The sequence below is a fragment of the Balaenoptera physalus genome, assembly GCF_965194825.1.
Source record: "Balaenoptera physalus genome assembly, chromosome: Y".
Lineage (NCBI taxonomy): Eukaryota > Metazoa > Chordata > Mammalia > Artiodactyla > Balaenopteridae > Balaenoptera > Balaenoptera physalus.
Genome location: NC_138904.1, coordinates 6,109,138 through 6,123,398, shown reverse-complemented (window position 1 = coordinate 6,123,398; position 14,261 = coordinate 6,109,138). Strand labels below are relative to the sequence as shown.

Sequence of the window (14,261 nt, the reverse complement as noted above, 5' to 3'; positions counted from 1 at the left end):
GACTGTAAGTCCAAGCTTCCTCCTCCACTCCTCAGAACACAAATAATGGCAAACAAAGTAACATCAATAATCACAGTAGCCTTTCTTTTTTTTTTTTTTTTTTTTTTACATCTAACTCTGTGCCAAATATTTTGCTAAATACTTTGCATGGATTACCTTTTTAATCTTCCCAAGCAAACTGTGACATACTATCTTCAGTAATGAAAAAAGAAATGATTATAATCACAATAATCTTCCATGCCTGCTCCCGCTGTTGCCCCGAATATTTCTTTCTAATGACAGCTTTTCATTTTATGATTAATGGGAAAGTTTGCTTAAAATGAAAATGCTTTGGTTGAGGAAATGCATTGATATTAATTCCCAATAAAATGTAGACAACAGATGGGCTTTGTGGCTTATTGGGGTATACGAGCCAATAGGACAGGGAACGCTGTGTTTCAGCATGGGGGGAGCTGCAGCAGAGTTTGCATTTGCTGGGCGGCTGAAGACAGTCTTTGCTGGATTCTTTTATTGTTGAGGTTGGACCATTTTATCTACAAAGGGAACAAAAGAATTCTAACCAAGGTGTGCCATGACCAGAGCGTTTCACAGATCTAATCCTCTATTTTCTTTTAAACCCAATGACATTTACTAAATAAAATACTTTATTTCCAATAAGTCAAAATCCACTGTAATCTGCTTTCTACCTATTCAGCCAGCTTCCTCTCCTATTGTCTGCTCCAGCCCATTCATCCGATCTGCTATTCCCTGAGCTTACAGCGTTCAGGACTGTCTGGACCAATTCTACTCTCCTTCCAAGATTATAAACCCGGAGATTCCTTCACAGCCCACTGTAAATCTCACCCTGTGTCTCACTCAGCTTTCCTCACTGGGGCACTCACAGTTGAGTTTAACCACTGGCTTCAGGATGTCCATATTTTAGTTGCCGTCTTTGACTCCCAGTTTCTTAAGTAGAAAATGGGTAAATGAAACTTGTGTCGTATATGGGATGATTATGTGGGGCTGAATATGTCCAACACCAGAGCAAGTGCCTGCTATACAGATGTGGCTAGTCATGTAATCATGATAATATTTATCGATAATAATCAGGTCAGTGGCATATTACCCCACTGGTAATATTTTTGTCAGCCACTAATTGGGGGCAGGCAGCAGTTGCCACGCCTACTTTTGCAGGCCCAGTCACCTTTGCGTGGCCTTTGATGGAGGCCACCTCTGTGAGAACCAGGAGCTGGTCCAGTTGCTAGTGTGAAACTTTGAAGCACACAGCAAACAGGAAGGCCGGTCTGCTGGACCACGCTCTAGTTGAGGAGCTAAGGCTTAGATCAAAGAAAACAGATCCTACAGCAAGAGAGGGTGTGTGTGATACATCTCTCAAGAGCAGTGCAGCAAATGCAGCAGAGGCAGACCTCCAGAGGTCCTGCCCATCTGTCCAGGAAAAGGAAGACCTGGAGGGGAAGGAGGTGGAAGCTGGTCCGAGGTCAAGGTTCCCAGAGCAAGGAGCAGGACCCTCTGACCTGACACGAGGAGGCAGAAGGTCGTCAGGATCTGGCCCTGACCTAGTCTCTTAGATTGGCGTCCATTCACTTCAGCCCTGCGTCTCTTTAGAAGGAATCTCACTGGTTCCCATCTCTGGGATGTGAGCACAGAGCACTCAAGTTGGGGCCGGGATGTTCTCTGACAGACATGGTCCTCGGAAGTCCCAGCAGGACCCAACCCCGCATGGACCAAAGACCCTTCCGGGAAAAGACAATGAGGGCGGATGTTCTCCAAAGTGCCTGAACCCTGCTGTCAGCTTTCCTGTGATAATATACTCCTCAACGTCTGGCCCCTGCTTTTTGTTGCAGTTGTCACCCTGTTTATGACCGACAGCTCAGTCTGCCTAACCCCACTGTGAACTTTGAGTTTGTCACCAGGCCAAGGGCTCCTTTTCTGAAACACCAATTTGCCCATAATGCCCTCTTTCTTGCACCCTTTTTACTAACACATCATTTCCAGTAATTAAACCATGTCCACTGTTTGTCCAGCTTTGGCCTCTGCCCAATCTAATTATTTCTCTGATGTCAACCCTGCCAAAGATCATACTTAACCTCAGCCCAGGCTGTTCATGTACTGCTCCAGCTTCAGCCCTTGTTTGTCGGACTGATGAACATTGATACGTAGAGAGAGATGAGGGCCCCCTGAGGATGTGCGGACCTTAAGAAGGGGATGAGTAGGTTGATACCAGATTATCTAAATTGCAGGTATATGTTCAGCAATTTTGGGGAGTTAAGACTGTAAAGGAGAAAGGGCCGTATGGTGCAGAGATTTAATAGCTAAAGCCTTACTGTGGGACTGAGATCTATAGCCGAGTGATGTTTAGACAGGAGAGGAAAATTTCTAATCCTAAACAGTTGAGATCTACCCAGTGGTTTTGGGAATCCTGCATTATTAAGAGACATGATTGTGAATGGAGGAGCAAATATCCGTACAATGGAAGGTGACAACGAACAAGAATGACGTATTGACATACGTGACAATATGGGTGAAGCAAAAATACCATATCACCTAACATAATGTAAAACATTATGAAATGAAAGAAGCCAGACACAGAAGACTACGTATTGTATGATTCCGTTTATGAGAAGTGTCCAGAGTAGGTAAATGTATAGAGAAAGAAAGTACGTTCGTGGTGGCCAGGACCTGGGTGGAAGGACTGCTGTTGGGTACTGCTTTCTGTCAGGGCTGATGAGAAAGTTCAGAAATTAGTGGTGATGGTCACACAGCCTTTCTTCTGAAAACCACTGAGTTATATGATTAACTTTTGTGTTTGTGAATTATGTATCAATAAACGTGTAATAAGAGTATTTTTCAAAAGATACATTATTGGTTCAATGTTCTTTTAACTGCAAGCAAAGGTGATGCTGTTCTATTCATACCGATGTTCTTAAAATTATAAGTGTAGGCATTCATACATAGGAAATGGACTACTTCATCTCATACCCAACCTTGAACTTCAAAGAACAAGAGGCCACAGCATCTTAATTTTTGGGTGACTGTTTCTGTTATCTGTTACAACCACCCCAGCGTAGAACAATCTGATGTAAATATCACAGTCCAACCATCACCAAAATTTTAGTCATGTGGAAAGACAAGTTTCAAGTAGAAATTCAAATACTAGGGATAATAAATCATAGTCCTACAAAACTATATTCAAAAAGATACACACACCCCTATCTTCATTGCAGCACTATTTACAATAGCCAAGACATGGGAGCAACCTAAGTGTTCATCGACAGATGAATGGATAAGGAAGATGTGGTACATATATACAATGGAATACTACTCAGCCATAAAAAAGAAGGAAACAATGCCATTTGCAGCAACATGGATGGACCTAGAGATTATGATACTAAGTGAAGTTAGTCAAAGGCAAATATCACAGGATATCACTTATATGTAGAATCTAAAATGTGACACAAATGAACTTACCTACAACACAGAAATAGACTCACAGGCATAGAGAACACACTTGTCGTTGCCAAGCGGGAGGGGGGTTGGGGACGGGAAGGATTGGCAGTTTGGGGTTAAGAGATGCAAACTATTGTATATAGAGAATGGATGAACAACAAGGTCCTACTGTAGAGCACAGGGAACTCTATTCAATATCTTGTGATAAACCATAATGGAAAAGAATATGAAAAAGAATGTATATATTTATATAACTGAATCACTTTGCTGGACAGCAGAAATTAACACAACATTGTAAATCAACTATACTTCAATAAAATAAATTTTAATGAACAAATAAATCCTAGTCCTAGTATTTGGTACGTGTTGAGTAACTGTCAAGCTGTGTGAAGTGGATTGTGTCTGACTTAGTTATCCCACTGACCTCATGCAGGAGATATTGTCCTTATGCTTTACAGACAGATACACTGAGGGACAGACATAGTAAGTCCCTTGTCCAGAGTCACACATCCCAGTGAAAGGGAAAGAGGAGGTTTTTCCCATGGGATTTGACTTCCAGGCTCAAACAATTATTACTGAATTGGTTAAAATTGAAAGCCTCCAGGATGCCAACTTGTAAATTTACCACAGCTGCTTACTATGGAAGAACCGTCTAGCATTCATTTTCCTGTTGGTCTGTATTCCGTTGCTCAGCACACCCGAGAGGTGGCTCAGACACTTTTCCTTTTGAAACACGTTGAAATCTTCATTATTTTATATGTATTTGTTTCATAAAGTCAAGGGCAAAAAATGATTTCCCATTTTAGGAAGAGAGACATATATCAGGGTGGCAAAATTAGTCTTTCATTAATGCAAGTATTTTAAAATTATATTAATACACACAGGTGTATGTAGATTCCAAATAGAAAATTATTTAATGAGTCAATATTTCTTTTTCTTTTTGCAGAACAACGGTTCCCTGGTTTGGTGCCAGAATCACAAGCAATGTTCTAAGGTACGTTCCCTACAACTGTATCAGTATTTTAAAAAACATTTCATTTTGTAACAACTGTAGAGTCACAGGACGTTGCCAAGCTAGTACAGAGAAATCACATGTACTCTTCATTCATTTCCCACCAGTGGTTACCCTTTACGTATATGTAGAACAATATCACAAGCAGAAAATTGCCTTGGTACAAGGTATGTATATAGTTCTATGAGATTTTATCACATGTATGGATTTAGTTAGTGTAGCCACCACTGCAATCAAGATACATGTGTCAACATTTCTGTATACTACCTTATTTCTCTCTTTATTCTCTAATTATTTCAATCAAAAGTATTTTTAAGGAGAAAACATCTTCTGATTGCACGAGAAGATTTAATGCATTCTACTTACACCTAAGTTGTTTTGTATGCGTTTATTGTGTTTATGTGTGGGAATTGCTCGTTCACTAATCTGATTCTTTAACTAAGCAGTCTCTTTTCTATCTTTGAGTATTTCTTGTTGCACACACATGCTCCAAAGCTATCATTATACTCATTCATATGTTTCATAGCATAGATTTCTTACCTCAGTCTCCAAACATCACCATCTTTAAATATATTTATATGTGTATATAGAGAGTATATATGTATATATATGCTTTAGCTCCAGTCTCAAAGTTGGTTTTATATTCAGATTATATAAGTGAATAAAGTTTAAACTTGCTATAAATACTGCAGTACTTTGGGATTGTAATAGTGTTTGATGAGATTTCTTTCATGGTTACGAGTATTAGACCGAAAATTGAAGCATTCCTTTATTTTACAACCAAAATTTCGCCTGAGCAATACACAATAATATGAAACAGCATATTTATGAAGAACATTATTAGTTTCAAAGGTCTTTCAAACAAATTATCTCAAAGTAAATGATTGTAGAATAATGTTCCTAAACCTAAAACTTCACTATAATGATACATTCTGACATTCATGCATGCGTTGTGTCATTTAATCCGCATGAACGTTATTAAAAACAGAACAGAATTATTCTGTGAATGTGAAATAATTTGGTGAAAATAAACTTTGCTTAGTTCTGACTCTCTAGATCCTGGGCAGAAATGAAATGTCTGGTTTATGATCCTTTTACTCTTTTTATATAATATCATACATATTTGCTCTGATAAGGTATTTTCTGGTTATCTATTATATTAATTGTTCTTCAGTTGGTGTTCTGGGTAATTTTTTTATGTCATCACTGCAGGAGAGGATATATATATATGTGTGTGTGTGTGTGTGTATATATATATATATATATATATATATATGAATGTATGGCTATGAGACTGACTAGATTTCATAAGTAGTGTTTTTGTCCAGTTTTGTTAGTTGGGTATTACATGAATGATAACTTGTTGTATCAGTATTATTTCTCATAAGCACCTCTTTGCTCCTTATGCCATCAAGAAATTAATTTTTTTTTACACACTTGAAATTTGAATGGGACACGTTCATTTAAACTGCTTTTAAAATATCCTAATTAAAGAACATTGCAGCCCTAGGGAATACAGATTGTTAAACCATATTTTGTAATTGAATGATCAAGGCTGACACGAGAGACTGAACTTGACAAGAAAAGAACTCAATTCCTTTTGCCTGAAAGCAAAAATGAATCAATAAGTCATAGATAACTTCAACAGAAACTTTGGAATATAGTACAAAGCCAACATAAATTTAAGGGTTGTCTTTAGTCTGAATCCTTGGGGATGAATCTTACATGTTAATCAAAGTTCATCTCTTTTGGATATTATCACCATGGGATACATTTGCAGATAATTACAGTTTGCACTTCTTCTGAGATTCATGAAGCATTGTGTAGGCTTTTCCTTTGCTTTTTAGGTTAATGAGGTGAAGGGTGAGCGGTGGTAACTCCATTTTACACATGGGGAAATTCAGGCACATACATATTGGATAATGTCCTGGAATCACTCAGCAAATCAGTAGAGGTGAACTAAAGTTTGGAATGCCGTCTCCTGGGCTGTGTTGTATAGAGACCAACAACTTGAAAAACCGTTTGGAGCAAATATTGGGACAGAAGAGTAAAAACACCTCACCAAATCAAGAAGTAATGCTGATGATATAATTTTTCTGAATATCTGTTAAAAGATAAAGTTTACGTAATATTTTATAGAAAGTACACACTTTCTAATTAGTTCTGGTTGTGTTTGCAAAGCCCATCACCTTCAGGATCCCTCCAGAAGGTGAGTTCTTCTTTCCATCTAACTGCCTGCCTTGTCCAATCTGCCATCATCTCTTGCCTGGACCAATCCAGGAGCATCCTCTTGGGTCTCCCAGCTTCTACTCTACCCACGTGGCTGCTGGAAAGACCCTTTAAACATACAAGCTGAATCTTGCTGCTGTCTGCCTCACACCTTTTCATATCTTCCTACCTCACTCAGTCTAAAACATCGGCCCTGTCTTGTCTGCCTGTGCTCTCTCTCCAACTTTCTCCTCTGCTTTACCCCCATCAAGCCTGCTTTTCCCTCCACCAGAAGGCTCCTTCCGCAGTCACCCAGCTCACCGCACCCCATTCATGTCTCAGCACAAATGCCACCTTCTCAGCCTTGCCCTCCCAGGTCACCTCCCACCCATTTACACACTTCCTCGGCCGTATTGTACCCACACGACATTATATAGTTGTTCCTTTATCTCTGAGAGTCTGTCTCCTTCACCAGAAAGTAAGCTCCGAGGGGCATCGACTGAGTTCTCTTTGTTCATTGTGGTATTTTCAAGCCTAGAATGGTGTTTGGCACAGCGTAGTTGCTCACCAAATATTTGTGAATGAATCCATGAATGAAGTCCATAGGGAACATTTCCTTCCTCCCCCAAAGTACATCATTACTGTATTACCTTCAGGAGAAAGGTTATAATCCATTTTGTGTCCATGTAACTTATCATGATTATTTATTATTAATTAGGAAAATCTTCCTCCTATAATGAAGCCAGTACTGTGAAGTCAGGGGTCTTTAGCATCATTTAGCTCCTAGATGATGCAGAGCAGTGACTTACTGTCCTGCACGGTTTGAGGCCAGTGGTTCTCAAGCTGGAGCGATTCTGCTCCCAAGGGGACGTTTGGCAATGGCGGGAGACATTTTTGGTTGTCACTACTGGCATCTAGTGGGTGGAGGTCAGGAATGCTGACAAACTACAATGCACAGGACGCCCTCACAGTGAAGAAGCTCCAAGCTCAGTAGTGCCGAGGGAGGTTGAAAAACCCTGGTCTGTGCATTTTGTGGGTTATAAAGGAATTGAAGAACCACTCCTATTCTCAGCAGTTTTACTTTCTTATATGAAGGAGAATAAACATATAATTTACCGAGCATGTGGTATGCGCCAAGCACCTTTTCAGGGGCTCATTATATGTTAGGAATTCTAATGCTCATCATATACCATTTCTTTTTTTAAATAAATTTATTTATTTATTTATTTATTTTTTGGCTGCGTTGGGTCTTCGTTGCTGCGCGAGGGCTTTCTCTAGTTGCGGTGAGCGGGGGCTACTCTTCGTTGAGGTGCGCGGGCTTCTCATTGAGGTGGCTTCTCTTGTTGCGGAGCACAGGCTCTAGGCACGCGGGCTTCAGTAGTTGTGGCACGCGGGCTCAGTAGCTGTGGCTCGTGGGCTCTAGAACGCAGGCTCAGTAGTTGTGGCACACGGGCTTAGTTGTTCCATGGCATGTGGGATCTTCTGGGACCAGGGCTCAAACCCATGTCCCCTGCATGGGCAGGCGAATTCTTAACCACTGCACCACCAGGGAAGTCCACATCATATACAATTTCTGTAAAAGGCCAGATAGTAAATATTTCCATCTTTGTAGCCCATAAAGTCTCTGTGGCAACTACTCATGTGGCCACTGCAGCATGAAATCAGTGATAGATAGTACCTAAACAAAGGACAGTGGCTGTGTTCCAATAAAGCTTTATGTTTGGACACTGGAATTTGAATTTCATGTAATGTTCATGTCATGAAATTTTATTATCTTTCCCAACCATTAAAAAATGTAAGAACCATTCTTTGCCCGCTGGCTGTACACAAACAAGTGCCAGGTTGGATTTGCCCATTTGCCAGAGTTTGCCATTGCATTCACATATGCAAAAGCAGTCAAAAACAAAACAGTAAAGTTGCATTTGTCTCTCAATACAAAGACATATCTTGATGTATTCAAACTAAAAAATGGGCAGTTTCTAGCCTCCTGTGTGGAACGTTGTTGGTCAGCTTTCGAGGCTTTGTTGAATGAACGAAGGAATGGTAAACAACAGTAAGAAGACATCAAATCACAATTAACTTTTGAAAATTCAGTGTTAAAACGCGATTATTAGAGCCAGTAAAAATTGTGGAGCACTTCAAGGTGGGCAGAAAGATGGCTGGATGTCCCCTCTCTTGCACCCTTGCAGGTTATCTGCATTGTTCATCATCTTTGAGCTATTTTCTTACTCTGTAAATGTAGAAAGCTGATAATAATGCAGATGAATCTTGTCCATGGAAATGCAAATGGTTGTGTGCAGTGTATTGCAATTGATGCTTCCCCCATCAATAGACCATTTTGCATCTAGTTGTAAATCCATTCTAGCGTTTGTTTTTGTGTGTGAATATATTTATATTTGTATTTCTTGGATTTCTCCTTTGAACCACATGTAACATATTACTGGTTCTTGCAGCATTTCACGAGTTAAATCTTTGACACTTGTTCATTTGATATTTGCATGCGAGTCATGCATTTACTTTATAAAATAAGCATCCTTTGCCCTTACGCTGCTCAGTTACCTTTCTAAACATTGTATCTAAGAATGGCATTCTTGTTGACACCCACCCCTGTCTGGGGAGCAGGCGTGCTCGTCCTTCTCCTTTTGGGTGTTATAACTCACTCACTTGACTTTTGTTTCCCATTTGGTTGTGAGGATTTGAGTTGAAAAGCAGTAATTTAGGGCTCAATCTTGGTGCGGTGGCATGTTGCTTTGATCTCGGTGGGAGTTTGGTTCTTATAAGGGCTATAACTCCAGATTCTTAGTGATTTTCCAGGTTTATTCAGAGCCAAATTTAGAGGTGAGGAAGATTGGTTTTGCTTGTACGAACATTTGGACAGTTTCATTTGACATCTGTGAAATTTATTGGATAAAGGTCAAACCCCAGAAACATGACTGAATGTGACTGTTGAAGGTTTTTGTGTTGTGTTAGATGCTTTGTATGATTTATGTGATAATGACTGTAAATCCATAGAGCCCCAGGAAAATACATCTTAAGGAGGAAAACGAAAACTCAGGCACCCATGGAAACGCACTATGTCCAAACACCCAAAGAACCAAAGTTGAACAGTTTATTTTTTGTAATATTCTAGTATACAGCAGTTTGAAATTTCAGTTGTTTTATATCCTTTAAAACATTTAAAGTCTATTGTACTACTTACTGATATTCATACAGTTTTCCCTGATTTTGTGTAATCAACTTCAAGGACAAAGTTGATGTATACTGAGCACCTCTTGTCCAACATACTGATATCTTTTGGGAGGTACCAATTATTTCACAGGCAAAGCCACCATTGACATTGATTGTCAAGAGAAGTTGTAGGTTTGTGCCACTGGAGGAGTAGAAAACTTCTCCAATGTTATAATTAATTCCCTTTATTTTGGATACCAATGTTATTATTTCCATAAGTAATGATCATGATATTATTTCTAAGTAAATGGGATGTGATAATCTAGGAAGAGAAGAGAAATATTCTATTTCCTTAAACCAGTGGAATTAAAATGTGTATGGAATGCATATGAAAAATTGTGAGGTGTGTGAAAGTTTGGCTAGTGTTCTTTTGAAATACCAGTCTGTACATGCAATATTGTACTAGCATGATGAGTAAAAATTGTCAAATGCACATTTGTTAGACTATCCTATAACATCATGCCAGTAAATGGCATAATTTTAAGTACCCCAAAGACCATTATGTGCTTTTGTGCTTACCAAGAGATGAAGTCTCTCCTCCGGGAGACCTGAGCTCTTGGATTTCCTGGTCTCCATGCAGCTGAAAAATCACATCGTCAGCAACCTTGAGTTAGGGGTCCATGTGTAGCTACATTCTCAAGTACTCCATCCAGTGTCACTGTAGGGGAACATTCAAGTCGGTATCGTCTCTGAGGTGAAGGCAGAAATGGAGAAAAAAGAAAGAACAAAGTGAGAGAATGTGGAACAACAGATAAAAACAAAAAGAACTTACAAATGGGGGAGCTAAATGAACACCTAGTTTCAAAACTTCATTTCTGAAGTGGTAAGTGCTGAGGTTTGTGAGAATCAGCGAAGGCTCCCAGCAGGGTCCCTGCTAGGGCTCAGGCAGGTGGATCGGTGAGTTGATGATTTTAACAATGAGAGATTTGCCATCTGTCACCGCCTCCTGGAATGCAAGCTCACAGCTCTAATTGGAGCCTTCAGCACGGAAGGCAGCCTGAACTGGTGTCACTGATTTGCTTTCCCTCACACTGTCATTCTTATGGTAAGTGTTTTCTGCCCTCACGCTGGGAACTTTTATCAAACATATTAGTGTGCTTTGGGGCGATCATTAGCCATCAGTAGCTGAAACATTCCAGGGTTTTTTTAGCCTGGAAACTAGCCTGTGTGCTGCAATAACTTGCAAAACTTGGCCAGGCTCATAGCACAATCAATATTTAAGGAAAAGAACAGGTTCTTATTTGGATTTAAATCCAACATGTGACATGTTAATAGCCCAACGTGTTTCTGATTTTCCATATCGGTTTTTACGGATGTGAAAGACTTCCACCTGCTGTAAACTTCAAAGACATGTGGAGGGGAAAAAGCACCTCTGTGTAAGTCTTTATCCTCACCCCTTCCTCAGCTCTTCCTATTAATTTCTCCTTCCATCTGATGAAAGAATATGCAAACGAAATCTCTTATTTGGTTCATGACTGAGGAAGGGTTCCTGAAAGCTGGCTTTAGAAAGGGAATGCATTTTGAACATATGAAACACGTCTACGTCAGGATGCGTCACATGGTGATTATGGTCTGACAGACGTTTTGAAGTTGTAATGTATTCATCAGAAGGCACACAGAGGAGCCTGGATGAGCTCCGATTGCTTGAAGATGTTGGGTTTGAGCTGGCAACTGGCAAAGAGCACCAGTGTCGATTGAGGGATGGGAATGGTTATGTTTTACAAAGAAGACAGACCTGGACTTCAATAAGCCGGGGAGGGCAGAATTTGTGGGCACTGAATACGTCATTGTGCTGAGTTGCCCTGCCTTCTCCAAGGAGAAGTAGTCTCCACTGAGGTGAAAACTCTCTCTTGAATTTAGTGGGGGGTCAGCATTTGCTTTTCTATGTTCATGATTGTGACCCCATCCTGTAGGTAATCCTTGACATGAGGGTCAAGTTGTTCTACCTAATATACACAGGAATTCCTCTTAGAAGCCTAATATGTGTTGGTACACGGTCTGTCTTGGAAAGATTATTGCTCTATGTTTGTAAAAGAGCAGTTGTTATAGGGAAATAAACCTAGGTATTAATTTCAACTCTGTTTTTACTAGCTGACACTCTCTTTACTAGGAGATGCTCTTGTGTCTAATTTGCCTAAAGAAGGAATATAGGCTAATTATTTGAAAAATTAATTTTTCTTAAGATTTCTCACTTATTATCTATTTGATGTGGAAGAACTTCCTTCATCCTATAAATAATCACATTCAATTACCTTAGTATATTTGTTTTCTAATATTTGGGGTCATAGGACTTTCTGTAAGATTCATTGCTCAAAGCATGATGTTCTTTGGGTGATGTTGTTACTGAACCAAACTTGGGTCTGATCGCCCATGCAGTAAACCCACTCTACTGACCCTGGGTTGTGGTGAAGGAAAGTGTAGTGTTGATGGCAAGGCCAAGAAAGGAGTATGGGCAGCTCGTGCTCAAAAGACCCAAACTCCCTAATGGCTTTCAGGGAAAGGTTTTTAATGACTCGGTGAGGAGAAGGGTTGCAGGTGCATGATCAGCTTGTGGACATAATTTTGATTGATTGGTGGTGAGGTAACCTGGTGGTATTTTGGGAGTCAACGTCATCAACCTTCTGGTTCCAGCTGGTCTGGGGTCAACGTGCTTGTGGTCAACATGAAGTTAACTTCTTCCACCTGGTGGGGGTTTCACTATCTCCAAAACAGCCCAAGGACATGGCTCAGAATATTATCTATAGCCCTTGAGAAGGAAACAAACGTCCTTGATTTTGTTTAATGGCTAAACTACTATTATTTTGTCTTGCTTGACTGTTTTCCTTTGTTTCTGCATTTTTCACTTCTCAGATGAAATTTGTTCTTTGGAACTCAGGGAAAGCCTAGGAGGCTAAAGTTTTTCTACACACAAGAGGAATGCAGAGGACATGGGGGGATGGTCTGTCCTGGGAAGGTCCCATAGGGTGCTGCTTGGTTATAATATGAAGTGTGTGTGTGTGTGTGTGTGTGTGTGTGTGTGTGTGTGTGTGTGTATGTTTAATGGCTAAGCTGGGCATTTGTTCTAAACTCTTTTTCAGCCTAAAATTACCGTAGCTGTGCATGGGATCTACCAGTGAGTTTGTACCTTTTGTTTTCTTCTGGCTTGGAAGAGAAAATTTTTCCTAAGGAGGATCTTTATCAAGTACTCCCTTCCTCTTCTTTGATGCGTGTGTAGGCAGAGTTAGGATGACATTTTTATTCAGTCATCCTCGTTAGGATCTGTAATTTTTGCTGTGGATGTCAGAGCTAACAGCAGTTCTGCTGGCTGTGAAATGACAGTGACGTATCAGCAAGCCGCTGCTCTCCTGGTACTTGCCAAGAGCTAGACTATCAAACCTTTTGTATCCTTGCAGTTCCAAAAGGCACCAGAGAGAAACAATATTTATACATGCCTGATAGATATATAGTTTCCAGATGCTGTACAATCCATGCCTCCATTACAGGACTAACTATGTTCTTTCACAATCTCAAAATTGTCCTTTAACAAATGACATTTACTGAATCCCATGTTGCTGCAATGCAGCACGTGTAATATTCTCAGAAACTATCTCACAAGCCCAGTCACCGAGGCCACTCTGAGGAACTTGCCAAGGACATCGGTCTGTTATTCCATGCCATCTTTAGGAGAAAACTTGGGAAAGCGTTCATTGTGTTCACTTTATCAGTACTAGTTATGCGTCCCTTAGAAACTGTGGACACTGTGTTTTCCCCTTAGAACTGACTGTTAGAAAGCTGAATGATAAACAAAATCACCTACTTTAACAAGGTTACTGAAATTTATCCCGTGTATATGGGAAGTAGCTTTATCCCTGGCTCCAGTTTTTATTTTCCTTTATCTTGTTTTTATCACACACACGTAAGATTTGTTTTCTAGCTGTATCCTATGGACCTTTGTAAATTGTCTTGAATCCTTTTAGGAGTGAGAAAGGCAATAGATAAATCCATAAATCCCTAAAATTACAAATAACTAGAGAAATGCCCCATTGTGGCTGCAGTTGCCTGGTGCGTTGTTTAGTTTCCTGAACCATTTTATCCACAGTTTCATGGTTCACTGAGGTGAGATGACAAGACATCTATATTCCTAGCAGAGCTCTTTCAGCTGGTGCTGACGACTAGGGCTTCACTCCTTGGAAAGGAGCGAAGGTGGCCACTTGTCAGTTAGGTAATGGCTGTGACTGGGCAAAAGAAAGAAGAAAATGCAGTTTAAGTTGTGAAACCAGGGGGTGCGTATGGACGTGTTCTGAGGGGGAATGAGGTAAGTGGAACAAAGGTGAAAAGCTTTTGTTTGTGAGCGCCTTTTCGAGCCAAAGGGGTTTGGCCCTGTCTT

At 40.2% G+C, this 14,261-nt stretch overlaps 1 protein-coding gene across 1 annotated transcript in view; it reads left to right on the top strand.

Annotated features, from left to right (window-relative positions):
• Positions 1 to 14,261, top strand: part of LOC309653432 (anosmin-1) — a 189,743-nt gene that overhangs the window by 33,607 nt on the left and 141,875 nt on the right. Inside the window, exon 2 of the mRNA XM_082448098.1 lies at positions 4,394 to 4,441. Coding sequence (XP_082304224.1) covers positions 4,394 to 4,441 — 48 coding nt within the window. The remainder of the gene's footprint in view (positions 1 to 4,393; positions 4,442 to 14,261) is intronic.